This window comes from Leucoraja erinacea, chromosome 8 (assembly GCF_028641065.1).
Source record: "Leucoraja erinacea ecotype New England chromosome 8, Leri_hhj_1, whole genome shotgun sequence".
In the NCBI taxonomy this organism is placed as follows: domain Eukaryota; kingdom Metazoa; phylum Chordata; class Chondrichthyes; order Rajiformes; family Rajidae; genus Leucoraja; species Leucoraja erinaceus.
Genome location: NC_073384.1, coordinates 47,913,423 through 47,926,756, shown reverse-complemented (window position 1 = coordinate 47,926,756; position 13,334 = coordinate 47,913,423). Strand labels below are relative to the sequence as shown.

At 40.6% G+C, this 13,334-nt stretch overlaps 1 protein-coding gene across 2 annotated transcripts in view; it reads left to right on the top strand.

The window, feature by feature from the left end:
• The window catches only part of plekhh2 (pleckstrin homology domain containing, family H (with MyTH4 domain) member 2), an 80,835-nt gene extending 68,839 nt beyond the window's left edge, over positions 1-11,996 (top strand). For both annotated transcript variants that reach the window (XM_055639659.1, XM_055639657.1), the window contains exons 24-30: positions 653-750; positions 1,432-1,573; positions 3,801-3,946; positions 4,763-4,892; positions 6,474-6,560; positions 8,276-8,425; positions 10,016-11,996. In XM_055639659.1, coding sequence (XP_055495634.1) covers positions 653-750; positions 1,432-1,573; positions 3,801-3,946; positions 4,763-4,892; positions 6,474-6,560; positions 8,276-8,425; positions 10,016-10,201 — 939 coding nt within the window. In that variant the 3' untranslated portion in view covers positions 10,202-11,996. The remainder of the gene's footprint in view (positions 1-652; positions 751-1,431; positions 1,574-3,800; positions 3,947-4,762; positions 4,893-6,473; positions 6,561-8,275; positions 8,426-10,015) is intronic.
• Positions 11,997-13,334: the final 1,338 nt, after the last annotated feature.

The following is a 13,334-nucleotide window of genomic DNA, read 5'->3' as shown; positions in this document are numbered from 1 at the left end:
AAGGGCCTATTTCCACGCTGTACCTCAAGTATAACGGTCTCGATGGTTGCGGTAGGCCTCACTGGTCTAGTCCTTGTGGCTGCAGGAGTCGCTATGGGAGGCCTTTTGGTCCTGGGACTCGGAGAATCGACTGGGACAGTCGGAAACCTAAGGCAGTCACCTGCCCTTGAATCCCACTTTGGCCTGGGTCCCAGCTTCAGTCCTCTGATTGGAAGTCGGCTATGTCACAGGGCCTCTTGCAATGTCAGTGCAAGTGACTTTGGCAGCCATTGCACCCTGCCCATTTATATAAACTTTTTATAAATGAACAATTAATTAATTACTAATTTGTTTAACCTTAACTTTATTATGGAAAGAATAAGACAAATTAATTGATGATTATGATAAATAATAATTTTCAAGTAAATTACTTTTCAATTTAGAAAATCATTATTGGAATTTTCCATGTTTTATAAATTCCTGCCTATTTTGGCAATTGGAACATTTTCTCCAGACTGTTTATAATTTAATTTTTGGAGTTTACAGATTTATGTGTAATGTGCATCACGTGTATGTGTAATGTGTATTACTTTAATGCACTTGGTGTTATAATGTTACCTAGATTTAAGAATTTGCTGAACCAATAAATTCAGGAATACTCCTTGCCTTTCAGATTTGTGATATAATTTGTAAATGGGAGCAAGCCGCCAAGGAACAGCATCCTGGGAAATTTGAAGGTACACGAACTGTCCGACTCACCTATAAAAACAGGTAATGAACCTATTCTTAGTCACGTGTGTGACCAAAAGTATGAAAAATTGTGGAATACATCTCTTCTAATTCTGAAAGCATTACAGGTATATTGTTTTGTACTGTAGATATGATTACTTTTTTTCCCAAAGTTTATCAAGTGCAATTTTTATGTTATGCTGACAATGTTTGTTTAGGGTCAGAGGTCAAATTTGACTGGTCACATGTGTGACCTCAAATGGAAGCATTTTTTTCATAACTCAGTTTTATCTTACAAACTTTGTGAATTTTAAAAAGCTAGTATGTTCATATATTTAGCAGGCATGCATTATAGTTCTGTGGGTAGGAAAATAGTAATGAATAAGATTAATCTCTTACAGTAAACTTTTAACGTATTACTTTATGTGATACCATTTGGTCACGTGTGTAACATTTTGGTTCACTTTCCAAAGAATGGCCCAATAATGAAAGCAGACAGACTAACATTACAAAAACAAAAGACACACAAGTGCTGAACAGCTCAGCAGTCAGGCAGCATCTCTGGAGAACACGGAGAGGTGACATTTCGGGTGGGGACCCTTCTTCAGACTGATTGTAGTGGGAGTGAGAAACTTGGAAGAGAGGTGGGGACGGCCTGACACTGATTCTGTGACAGAAAAGCCAAACGGCTAATACTTAATTCCATTCTTTTGTTATTCACAGGCTGTATTTCTCAACACAAGTGCATGGAGAGACAGACAGAGAAAAGCTCTTGCTGATGTATCAAACTAATGATGCAATTGTAAATGGACATTTTCCAGTAAACAAAGAACTTGCATTAGAAATGGCAGCGCTTCTAGCTCAGGTAAGAATATCACAAATCTGTACATCATTTGTAGTTGGATTAATCCATCTCGTGTCAACATTGTAAAATAAAAATCTACACTGGCAAAGTGAAGGAGCAAATATTTAGCTCCAAAAAAATTATACTTAAACTAACTTTCTTTTTATGGGTGTTCCTTCCCTGTTTGTGTGAGGTTTTTGATGAGTTATTGAATTTTGAATATGGACACAAGCTGCTGGAGTAAGTCAGTGGGTCAGGCAGCATCTCTGGAGAAAAAGGATGGGTGACTCAGTACCGCTGAGTTACTCCAACACTTTTGTGTCTATCTCTGTTATTAACCAGCATCAGCAGTTCCTTTCTACCCAGCTATTGACCCTCTTCAGGCAACTTCATTCATAAATCTCTAATGACCAGCTATCACAAAAAGCTTCCCAAGACTACAAATTATAATGTTTTCTCATAGAAGTTTAACATTGTTCAGCCTATAAAACCACAGTTAGACGATGTTTCCATACAAATGGGCATGAAAAGATCTGTGGCCGCATACAGAATTTGCAAATTAAAAACATAGAAACATAGAAAATAGTTGCAGGAGGAGGCCATTCGGCCCTTCGAGCCAGCACTGCCATTCATTGTGATCATGGCTGATCCTTCCAAATCAATAACCCATGCCTGCCTTCTCCCCATATCCCTTGATTCCACTAGCCCCGAGAGCTCCATCTAACTCTCTCTTAAATCCATCCAGTGACTTGGCCTCCATTGCCCTCTGTGGCAGGGAATTCCACAAATTCACAACTCTCTGGGTGAAAACGTTTTTTTCTCACCTCAGTCTTAAATGGCTTCCTCTTTATTGTAAGACTGTGGCCCCTGGTTCTGGACTCGCCCAACATTGGGAACATTTTTCCTGCATCTAGCTTGTCCAGTCCTTTTATAATTTTATATGTTTCTATAAGATCTCCCCCTCATCCTTCTAAACTCTAAACATGTTGGGGTTATGCAACCAGCAGCTCCTCAAAGCATTACAATTACACAATTAATTTTGTAATCCTAAAGAATGAATGTTAAGAAACTACTTAATCTTAAGAAACTGGCGTGCTTAAATGAAAATGTTTCCAGCAAGCATCAGTTGGTTGCAATGCACTTAATAATTTTTGTTTTATTTCTTGACTTCTTAAAAATATATATATGTTGTACTGATAATATACAGCATGTGTACAAAGGGAGAAAAACACAATGTGCTGGATGAATTTTGTGGTTCAGACACTATCTGTGGAGAGAATGGATGAGCAATGTCTCGGGTCAGGACTCTTCTTGTACAATAGGAGCATGTCTTTCTCTACATTCATTGAACCATCAAGTCAATACATCCTGGTATAATATACCATTCATGCTTCCTCCTTAAATAATCCATCCATTTAGTACTTGATTGGCTGTTACACAGAACCCAGTCCAGTAGTGCACAGAGGCAGCAGTGCCGTCAATCATGGCCCTTGCCCAACAAGCTCTGGAGAGTAAACTGGAGGAGGCACTAGAATATCATCTATCACATTCATTGTTTAACCCACTTCAGAGGGAGGATTGCACTGTCCACTGTTGTAACTGTTCAGATTGCCATGTGTTGACCAAATTGGCTATTTGGCTTACAGTACCACTGCCAATCAATTAAATTTCCCCAAAAAAGACACAAAGTACTGGAGTAACTCAGCGGCTCAGGCACCATCTCTGGAGAACATGGAAAGGTGATGTTTTGGATCAGGACCCTTCTTCAGACTTCTAGCAATTCTGAAGAAGGGGCCCCAACCTAAAAAATGTCACCTAGCAAATTTCAAGAAAGGTCCCAATCCTGAAACGTCACCTATCAGTCTGAAGAAGGGTCCTGACACAAAATGTCACCTTTGAGTCTGAAGAATGGTCCCATTCTGAAATGTCACTTATCCATGTTGTCCAGAGATGTTGCCTGACCTGCAGTGTTATTCCAGCACTTTGTCTTTTTTTGTAAAACTAGCATCTGCGGTTCCTTGTATCCAACAAAATGACCCAGTTGTGGATCTTATTTGCGATTGCAACTTTTAGCGACAAGATTATTTAACAAATTAAAACGGTACGGTGGAGAAATCTGGCACTTCCTCTTGATCCTTGAAGGGCTGGGTGGACGACTCCTGCTCCTATTTCTTTGGTTCTTATGAACCACATTTTAATCTGAATGAACGCATAACAGCAAAATAATTACAAGCTGCATTATTTTTAGGTGGATTTTGGAGACTTTGAACGACCATTCTCATCTCCAGCCGGTCATATCTCCACGCAATTGAAATCAAACCAAGCTCTGAAGCAAGTAATAGAGAAATTTTATCCAAAAAGGTACAAACAAGGATGTACAGATGATCAGCTCAAGTAAGTATGGAACCATTCAGGGCAAATACTGAAGTGCCAAGCTAGGTAATTTCTACTGTGTAGGAAGAAACACAAAATGCTGGAGTAACTCAGCGGGACACGATGCATCTCTGGAGAGAAGGAATGGGTGACATTTCGGTTCAAAGAAGGGTCTCAACCCAAAATGTCATCCATTCCTTCTATCCAGAGATGCTGCCTGTCTCACTGCAGCATTCTGTGTCTATTTTAAGCAGTTTCTACTGTTCATTTCAGGGTGTATTCCAATAGTTAATGCAACTACAGGTCCACCACCGATTTTCCGGCATCCCTGGTTGCAGAGCCTTTCTGGATTAACCGTATTGCTGGGCCAACAGAAGTCACGGCCTCCGAGAGGAATCTAACGGTACTGGAATAGGCCGCCGGAGAGTCAAGATAATGGCCCCGAAATCGGCTTTGGGAACGGATCTGTCAGCTCCGGCCAGTCTGGAGACGCAGGGTGCCACCAATCGGCGCCAAGTCCAGCTTAGGTCGAGACTGGCCGCCTCATCTGGCCTAAGCACCACATTTTCATGGGGGGCTTCTGGGGGGGATTTCAAATGCACTCTCGTAATTTTGTTCAGATTGAAGGAGTTGCTGGTCACCAATTGCTGGAAAATCTGTGGTGGACCTGAATCATTTTTTGAGTGTGCAATTATATTATTTTACTAATTTTGAATGCTCAATTAAAATCAAGACTTTTGCAGGTAACATTGCAAAACAAGTATTGTACAAAATATAGTTTGAGTATACACATGCAGTGGAAGGTGCTATTTTTCATTACTATTGTGCTTACTGCAGACAATTACTTCAGCGACTTTCAACGAAATGGATGGCTCTACGAGGTCGTATCACTGCTGACTGTGTACGCATTTACTTTGCTGTAACTAAGAAATGGCCTTTCTTTGGAGGAAAGCTATTTGCTTCAAAGGTATTATTTTGTTTACTTCCTTGCAGCTTTGATTCTTCTGGTGAATTTCCTTCTGACCTTCTGCCATCTTAGAGGATACATATAAGTGGTGTAATGGTTGTGGTCCAGACTGCACAGAAATGATGAAGGTTGGATGAGTTTCTGCCAGCGTTTCCCCACAGAAGCACAGATGCGTTCTTGCATGGAAGTTGTCTCACTGCAGCTCACTGCTATTTCCTTTAACTGTCCTTCAACACTGGATGCTAGTGGAGTCCCCATCACACAAACTACCTCAGTGTAACTGGGTGGCAGGATCATCAGGGGGAAGGAGTTGGCCAAATGTGGGCAAATAGGTTACAGGGAAAATAAGTGAGGAATGGAAGTCTGTGAGCAGACATAGGCTCATTGGGCCAAACAGCTTCCTATGTTGTGAAGCTATGTAATAGGAATGAGTTTCTGCTGGGGTAAAGTATGAGGAAATGTGGAAACAAGGAACTGGAGATGCTCATTTACACAAAATCGCACAAAGTGCTGGAGTAACTCAATTGGTCAGGCAGCATCTCTGGAGAACATGGATAGGTGACGTTTCAGATTCAGACCCTTCTTCAGACTGAGGAGGGGTAAAATAATCATAGGAGGTTAGGATAAAGGTAAAGCAATGCTGAATATATTCATGACCTAGTACTTAGGTGATGATTCAACACAATACACTGTTATCGTGGCTCATTATGTTCTGTCAAAGGCAAGCTGCCATCAATCATGCCTGATCTTCAAAAAGACAATGTAATATCGAAGAACTGCGGGTGCTGGTTCATACCAAAGATAGACACAAAATGCTGGAGTAACTCAGCAAGTCAGGCAGTATCTCTGGGGAAAATGGATAGATGATGTTTCAGTCTGAAAAAGGGTCAAGACCTATCCATATTCCCCAGGAATGCTGCGTGGCCTGCTGAGTTACTCCGGCATTTTGTGTCTATCTTTGGTATGAACCAGCATCCGCAGTTCCTTGTTATTATATTGTCTTTGTTGAAGCTTAAGTACTAGGTCATGAATATATTCAGCATTGCTTTACCTTTATCCATACCTCCTATGATTAAGGAGCAGGGGAGATAAGATATTAGTAGCCTACAAACTTACTAGTTCCCTATTTGAGATACACTCGTCAGGAAATGCTAAACATCAAAAGGTTTATGTGCAAATATAGTGAAGGTGGAATCATTGCCACTCGTAGATGGCCACAGACTAGTACTTAATAACCATGAAAACAATCTCTTACAATCCTCCCTTTTAACTTTGGGAGATATGAATTATTATAGAAACATTGGCCCATGAATTACGTGACTACATTTTATTGTTACTTTTCCTTTAAATGGGATGGTATGAAAATATTGAATTTTCTTAATATCTTAACAATTTTCTTAATATCTTAATTCAAACATATCTTACCAATTGTAAAATGCTAATGAGAATTAAAAGATGATTGGCATGAGGGGAATCAAATTATTATTCAGAGGAATCAATTGATTGCAAATTTATTTTTATCAACATTTTCTAACTGTAATTATATTATACTGTCGCTTGAATTTTATTTATGTTATGCAGCCTATCATACCACCACTATCTGATCCGGCACCTGTGTGGTTGGCTGTGAATGAGAATGGCATTAGTATACTGGAATACAACTCAATGGTAAGCCTGTTCATCTTTACATATAACGATTACTAATTTGTCACTACTTAAACAGGCAGAATGATGCTATTCAACCAACTTGCATTAAGGTAGTAGATTTTAGAAATGTTCTCCATACACATGACATACATGTTTAAGAAGTATCTGGACTATAATTTGAGGCAAGGAAAGTTATGGGCCTAATGCAAGTAAATAGGATTAGTGTTGTTGTCTGCTGGTATGGGTGCCTGGATATGGTGGGCCAAAAGGCCTGTTTCGGTGTTGTATGATTTTGAATCTCTAACATGTGGCAGAGATTATGAGGAACTAGCAGTAAAGGCAAAGATTTTCAGGGTTGATGAGAGTTTGCACAGAAGAGAAAAGTTGACGATGGACATAGATGGAATTTGAAGAGAGACAATAGGTTCCAGTATTGGGTCTGCAACGATGGCCAATTGGTGACATCAGGGGAAAAGGCAGCACAAGGGATAAGGACGAGGGTTGTACTTGCAATTAATCTGGCGTTTGGCATGAGGGCTAGCACAGCGAGAATAGGATCTATGATGCAATGGGAAAATTCAAAGACATGGGGAGGGAGGGTTTCAGCGAACATAAAGGAAAATATAGCAGAAAATCTGCCAGCAAGGAGATAGACATATTGGTCTCTGGTCCTTCACCAGGTGTGCATGATTGTCTTTATACATTGCCAAAGCAGGCCTCACTCTCCAATTAAGGTAGTTTAGAATGTGCATACAAATTTTACATCACTACATGTCCAATGGGTTCCACGTGTGCGGATATCACATGCAGAGTAGACCTGGATCTTGACCATGGAAATATGTTAACTGTGATCAGATTTTAGATAAAATTAATTCACGTAGCACATTAAAAAATTAAAAAAAACACACTACCTAGAAGAATTTAGACCCCATAAACCTCAGCATCTACTGTAAAAAATCCAAACAGTAAATATAAGTAATTCAATAGCTCAGGAAGTGTTGAGGAACGTTCTGCAAAACCACAATGTAACTTAAAGTTTTGCTGTTCACTGCTTCTCTAAAAGGACTAAACCACGCTTTCAGAGTAAGATAAAAACAAAATATATATCATTTAGCAATGACCTGATTTGCTGTCAATTAATTTGCTATCACTAAAATTTGAAGCTCATTCATTACAATCAAAATTTAGAAATGTAACTTCTTTAAAATGAATCACGAACTCCAAATGATATATTTCAGGCTGAGGATGGTTCACAAAGGAAGTTGGAACCACTGCAAAACATTCCATTCAACCCCTTAGTTTCCAGCCATAAGATCTTTGCAGCATCCCTCTCCAGTATTGTCAGGTCATTGAACATGGACAGGTGACATCTTGGATCGAGACCATTAATGTCTTGACCAGAAACGTCACTTGTCTATGTTCACCAGAAATGCTGGCTGACCTGCTGAATGAATCCAGCACTTTGTGTCCCTCTGTCCGTGCTGCTGCCAGCCTTCCCCTGGTGGGACAACTCCTACCTTCTCATCCCTTCCCCTTCCCCCCAAGATTCATCCCTCTGCTGGTAGGTTTTCTGTGGGAAATTGCAAAGCAGTAGATCAGGTCAGAGATACTTACTCCAAGCTTTCAAAACAAGAACACTGCAACCTCCTCCTTGTCTTTTTCAGACAAATGCAGCATCAAAGATGAAAAAGAACTTATCTAATTGTTACATTCATTGCATCTTTTTCTTTCCGCAGCGCTTGATAACAACGTATATATACAAGAATATCATGACCTTTGGTGGCTGTGGTGATGACTTTATGCTTATAGTTGGAAAACCAGCAGAAGGTGCCTGTACAAAAGACAAACCATTGCAAAAGCTCCTGTTTGCCTTGTCAAAACCAAAGGTTTGTGTATTACATTTTCACGCCGACTGTACAGGAACCCACTGATGTTTGTGCCCAACTAATGTGCTGTAGTAATAAATCGGTCATCCATCTTATATTTTTGAAAAACATATGAATCTATCCAAACAATTGACATTTATTCAGCACCATTAACTTGACAAAACCCAAAGTATTTGACAGTGTACGAGGATTACCCATGGGTAGCCCTTGCTACCCCTATTTGAGGTGAAATATCAAAGCTATGGCCAAGAAAGCACACCATTGGGCAAAAGGTATAGAAGTGTGAAACGCACACCTCCAGATTCAGGTACACTTTCTTCCCAGCTGCTATCAGGCAACTGGACCATCCTACCACAACTAGAGAGCAGTCCTGAACTGCTATCTCATTCGAGACCCATCTGCTTTCCATCATTTTGATGATTGAGAATAGACTGATTTGATAGTAAATTGCAGAAGCAATGAACTGCAGAGGTTGGTTAATACAGAAAAGGACACAAAGTCTGAAGAAAAGTCTCGACCCAAAACGTCACCGATCCATGTTCTCCAGAGATGCTGCCTGACCTGCTGAGTTACTCCAGCACTTTTTGGCCTTTCAGTAGTAAGTTACTGGCTTGAACTTTCCACATCCTCCACTGGGGTCTCAAGCACAACATCCATACATCTCAGGGTGGATAGGGCAGTTACCGAATCAGTCATCTTCTCCATATTTAGACACACATAATGTGAGACAGACACGTGATACACAAGGTCAGTACAGTGGCGTGACCGGCAGAGCTGCTGCTTCACAGCACCAGAGACACAGGTTCAATCCAGATCTCGGATGCTGTCTGTGTGAAGTTTGCATCCTCGCTCTGTGACACCATTGGTTTCCTCTGGCTGCACCAGTTTTTCCCCCAACATGCCAAAAATGTACAGGCTTGTAGGTTAATTGGACACTATGCATTTGCAAGTGGTTGCGACATGAAACTCGTAAGGTGATCAATGGTCACATGGACTCCATGGGCCGAAGGGCCTGTTTCAATGCTGTATTTTTTATACTAAACTAAACTAAATAATTTTCCCCACATTGTAGCACACTAACTGTTCCAGAGATTTTTTTTTTTAATCCACTATTTGCAATAGGTAGGCTAAAGCCTGTGCTTATGTGCACAGGGACATATTAAACGGATTGTTAGGATGTTTGTCATTCTTAATTAGCACTCGGGACTGCAGCAAAAATAATATAGCCATATATTTATCACTTGTTCATACCAATAGTTATATTAGAAATAAAGGCAGACAAAGACACAAAGTGGATCAGGCAGCAGATGGAGAACATGGATAGGCGACGTTCAGGTTGGGAACATCCGCAAGACCTCCTTCAAACATGTTCTCTGGAGACCCTGTGACCCACTGAGTTACTCCATCATTGTGTGTCTTTTTTTTTTTTAAATCAAGCATCTGCAGTTCTTTGTACCCACACTCAGAGAAATAAAGGCAGTTTGCTTTGGTGCTAACACTTGGAATGTTATAGCTGGACAGTATTATTCATTGAGAAAGTAAATGTTGTCCTTAACTTAGACTCATCAATTTTAATCTTTATTTTTACAGATCCTAGAAATGGCTTTGCTCATAGCCAGTTACATCAATAGTTTCCAATCCCAGAAAGGGATTGTTCACCACATGTTACTTCCATCTTCGCTTTCTGTCCAGATGGCAGGGCAAAAATCAAAGGACATGGGAAGTCAATCGTTACTTTCACACGCCAGGCCAACCAAAGGACCAACTTTGTTATAATGATGATAGTAATGAACCTATTGATATTATCTGTACACAAGTATACTAAAATGCATCTTTAGCTGCATAGAAAAAACGTTTTAAAGGTTTTTTTTGCACAAAATGTAGCTGCATGTAAAGATTTAATTAACAACATTAAGGCCTTGCACTTCCTTCAGTATAAAAGCATTTGAACAACAAAGCAATATTCTATTAAAAAAGGCTTTTGCTTTCATGGATAGATGGCAACCTAACCAAGTGTCCAGCTGTGCACATGACCACTGAGCAACAGTTACATTCACTGTTAAAATAATTAAGGGATTGCTCAACATTAACAGTTATTAAGTGTTGTTAAGATTAAAATTGATATTATTTATTATAGTTTTTTAATAGATATATCAAATGACTTTTGGTGTTTTTTGGTGGTCAAGTTATTTAAACCAAAAGTAACAGTTTCTGTGTTGTTAAATAACCACTTTCTAACTTTTTTACAGATTTATTTTTATCTTATGACCATTCAAATAATATTTTAAAGTGTTTGCATTTTCATCTCTAGCCATAAAGTATATATTTGTTTAATAATAATCAAAACATTGAATTAGACAATAGGTGTAGAAGTAGGTCATTCGGCCCTTCAAGCCAGCACCGCCATTCACTTGATTCAGCTTGCACCCTATGTCCAGGCTATTGTTTGGGGTCCTGTAGATAAGTCCCATTAGGGTCTTTTTACCCTTACAATTCCTCAGTTCTATCCATACTGACTCTACATCTCCTGATTCTACTCTCACAAGGGACTGAATTTCATTCCTTACCAACAGAGCTACCCAACTCCCTCTGCCCACCTGTCTGTCTTTTCGATAGGATGTATACCCCTGAATGTTCAGTTCCCAGCCCTGGCCCTCTTGCAGCCATGTCTCTGTAATTCCCACAACATCATACTTGCCAATTTCTAACTGGGCCTCGAGCTGATCCACTTTATTTCTTATACTTTGCACATTCATATACAACACTTTAACTTCGGTATTCACCTCCCATCTCACACCAGTCACTATTGGCCCTGACCTTGCTCTTTTATCCCATCTAGAACTTTACTTCCCATTAATTCGGGAGTCTTTTGTAACTTTTCATGTACTAACATCCCCTTTTACTCCATCTTTATACTCCAAATTTGTCAACCCCTCCCTCCTGCTTTTTAGTTTAAACCCACACGTGTAGCACTAGCAAACCTGCCGGCCAGAACGTTGGTCCCATTCTAGTTAAGGTGTAACCCATCCCTTTTGTACAGGTCACCCCTACCCCAGAAGAGATCCCAGTGATCTATAAATCTAAATCCTTGCTCCCTGCACCAGCCCCTCAGCCACACATTCAGATCCCCCATCTCCCTATTCCTGCCCTCACCAGCACGAGGTACAGGAAGGAATCTAGAGATAACCACCCTAGAAGTCCTGCTTTTCAGTCTTCATCCTAACTCTCTAAACTCGCGTTGCAGAACCTCCTTCCTCTTCTTCCCGGTGTTGTTTGTGCCCACGTGCACAACTACTGCCAACTGTTCACCTTCCCTCTCGAGGATGTTCTGAAATCGGTCCATGACATCTTGAACCCTGGCACAAGGGAGGCAACAGACCATCCTCGAGTCTCGCCTGCCGCCACAGAATCTCCTGTCGGCACCTCGGACAATGGAGTCACCAACCACTACGGCTCTGCCCGACGTCGGTCTCGCCGGTCGAATGTCATCGCTAGGATTGGAGCCACCGACCTGTCCGCCTCTCGGACTGGAGGTGTCGTCTGCCCCGACACCTCCCAAGAGAGTGTACCTGTTTTCTTTTTTTTTATTTTTTTTTTTATTTTATTTTTATTAGAAGTACGGTAAATTACAATCCTACACAACACATATATCTTAATACATTTTTTGTACCGCTTCATTTTTTTTTTGAGCTTTAAGAAAAAGGTAGAAGTAAGGAAAGTAAAGAAAGTGCAAGAGAGTCGTGCAGTGCAAGAGTGTTGGGAAAAGAAAGCCCCTTAGGAAAGAAGTTAGAGAAGGAAGTAAAGTGAGAAAATAGACCCTAGAAAAGAAAGACAGAGAAAATAGAAACAATCGCTCTATTATAACAGTGTACCTGTTTTCATGAGGCACACTCACCGGGGTCTCCTGCATTCCACTATTACTCCTCTTTCTCACAGTCGCCCACCTATGCTCTTCCTGTATCCTTGGCGTGACAACCTCACTGTAGATCCTGTCCAGTTAACTCTCATTTTCCCGGATGGCCCTGAGGTCATCCAGCTGCTTGTCCAGTTCCCCAACACGTTCATTCAGGAGCTACACCTGGACACAATTTCTGCAGGTGTAGTTTCCAGAAACTCCAGCGGTGTCCCTGACTTCCCACATCCTGCAGGATACACATTGCCCCAATTTGTAAGAAGTAACACTAAGTCGTATAACTTCATAAAAGGTACTTTATTAAGAATACATGCAGAGACCATTGCATTGGCATCTACAAGTTATGGCATCGTAGATTAAAACTGAGGTATTAGCTAATCGCACACCACCAGATGGCATAGTGGAAACCCGGCATTATGGATCGGGTTGGCAATAGTAAAACCAGACATGGATCAAATCAGCAATAGTGATTGATCTACATCTTCTTAGGCTTTTGCCTCAGAAGCTAAAATCTAAGCATGCAAAACATCATATATATATATATATATATATATATATATATATATGTAAAAATTAACTACAAACTACAGCGGAGCATATAATGTAAATTATGAGAAAGTTAGAGTCCAAAGATTGCATCTTGACATTGTATTTGTATCTGGGATTTGGTTTACTGACCCGTCCTGCACACGCCGGTACAGCCCCTCAGTGGCATTGTTTGCAGGTGAAATTGCTACTGGTACAACCCTCGCAGGGAGCTTCTTCACAGGCGATGACTCAACCAGCACAGGTTTCACGAGGAATTTCTCAACAGGCCATACAGGAGATTTCACCATCGGCACTGGCCCCTGTGGTGGTTCTTTCACTGGTGTAGAGACAAATTCCTGATCCCGGAACTGTCTATTGTTACATGTCCATCCTTTAAACAAGCAGTTCCATCTTCTGTCCACAATACGTCATCTGGATCGTCATATAGGACTTGCTGCAATGGCACCG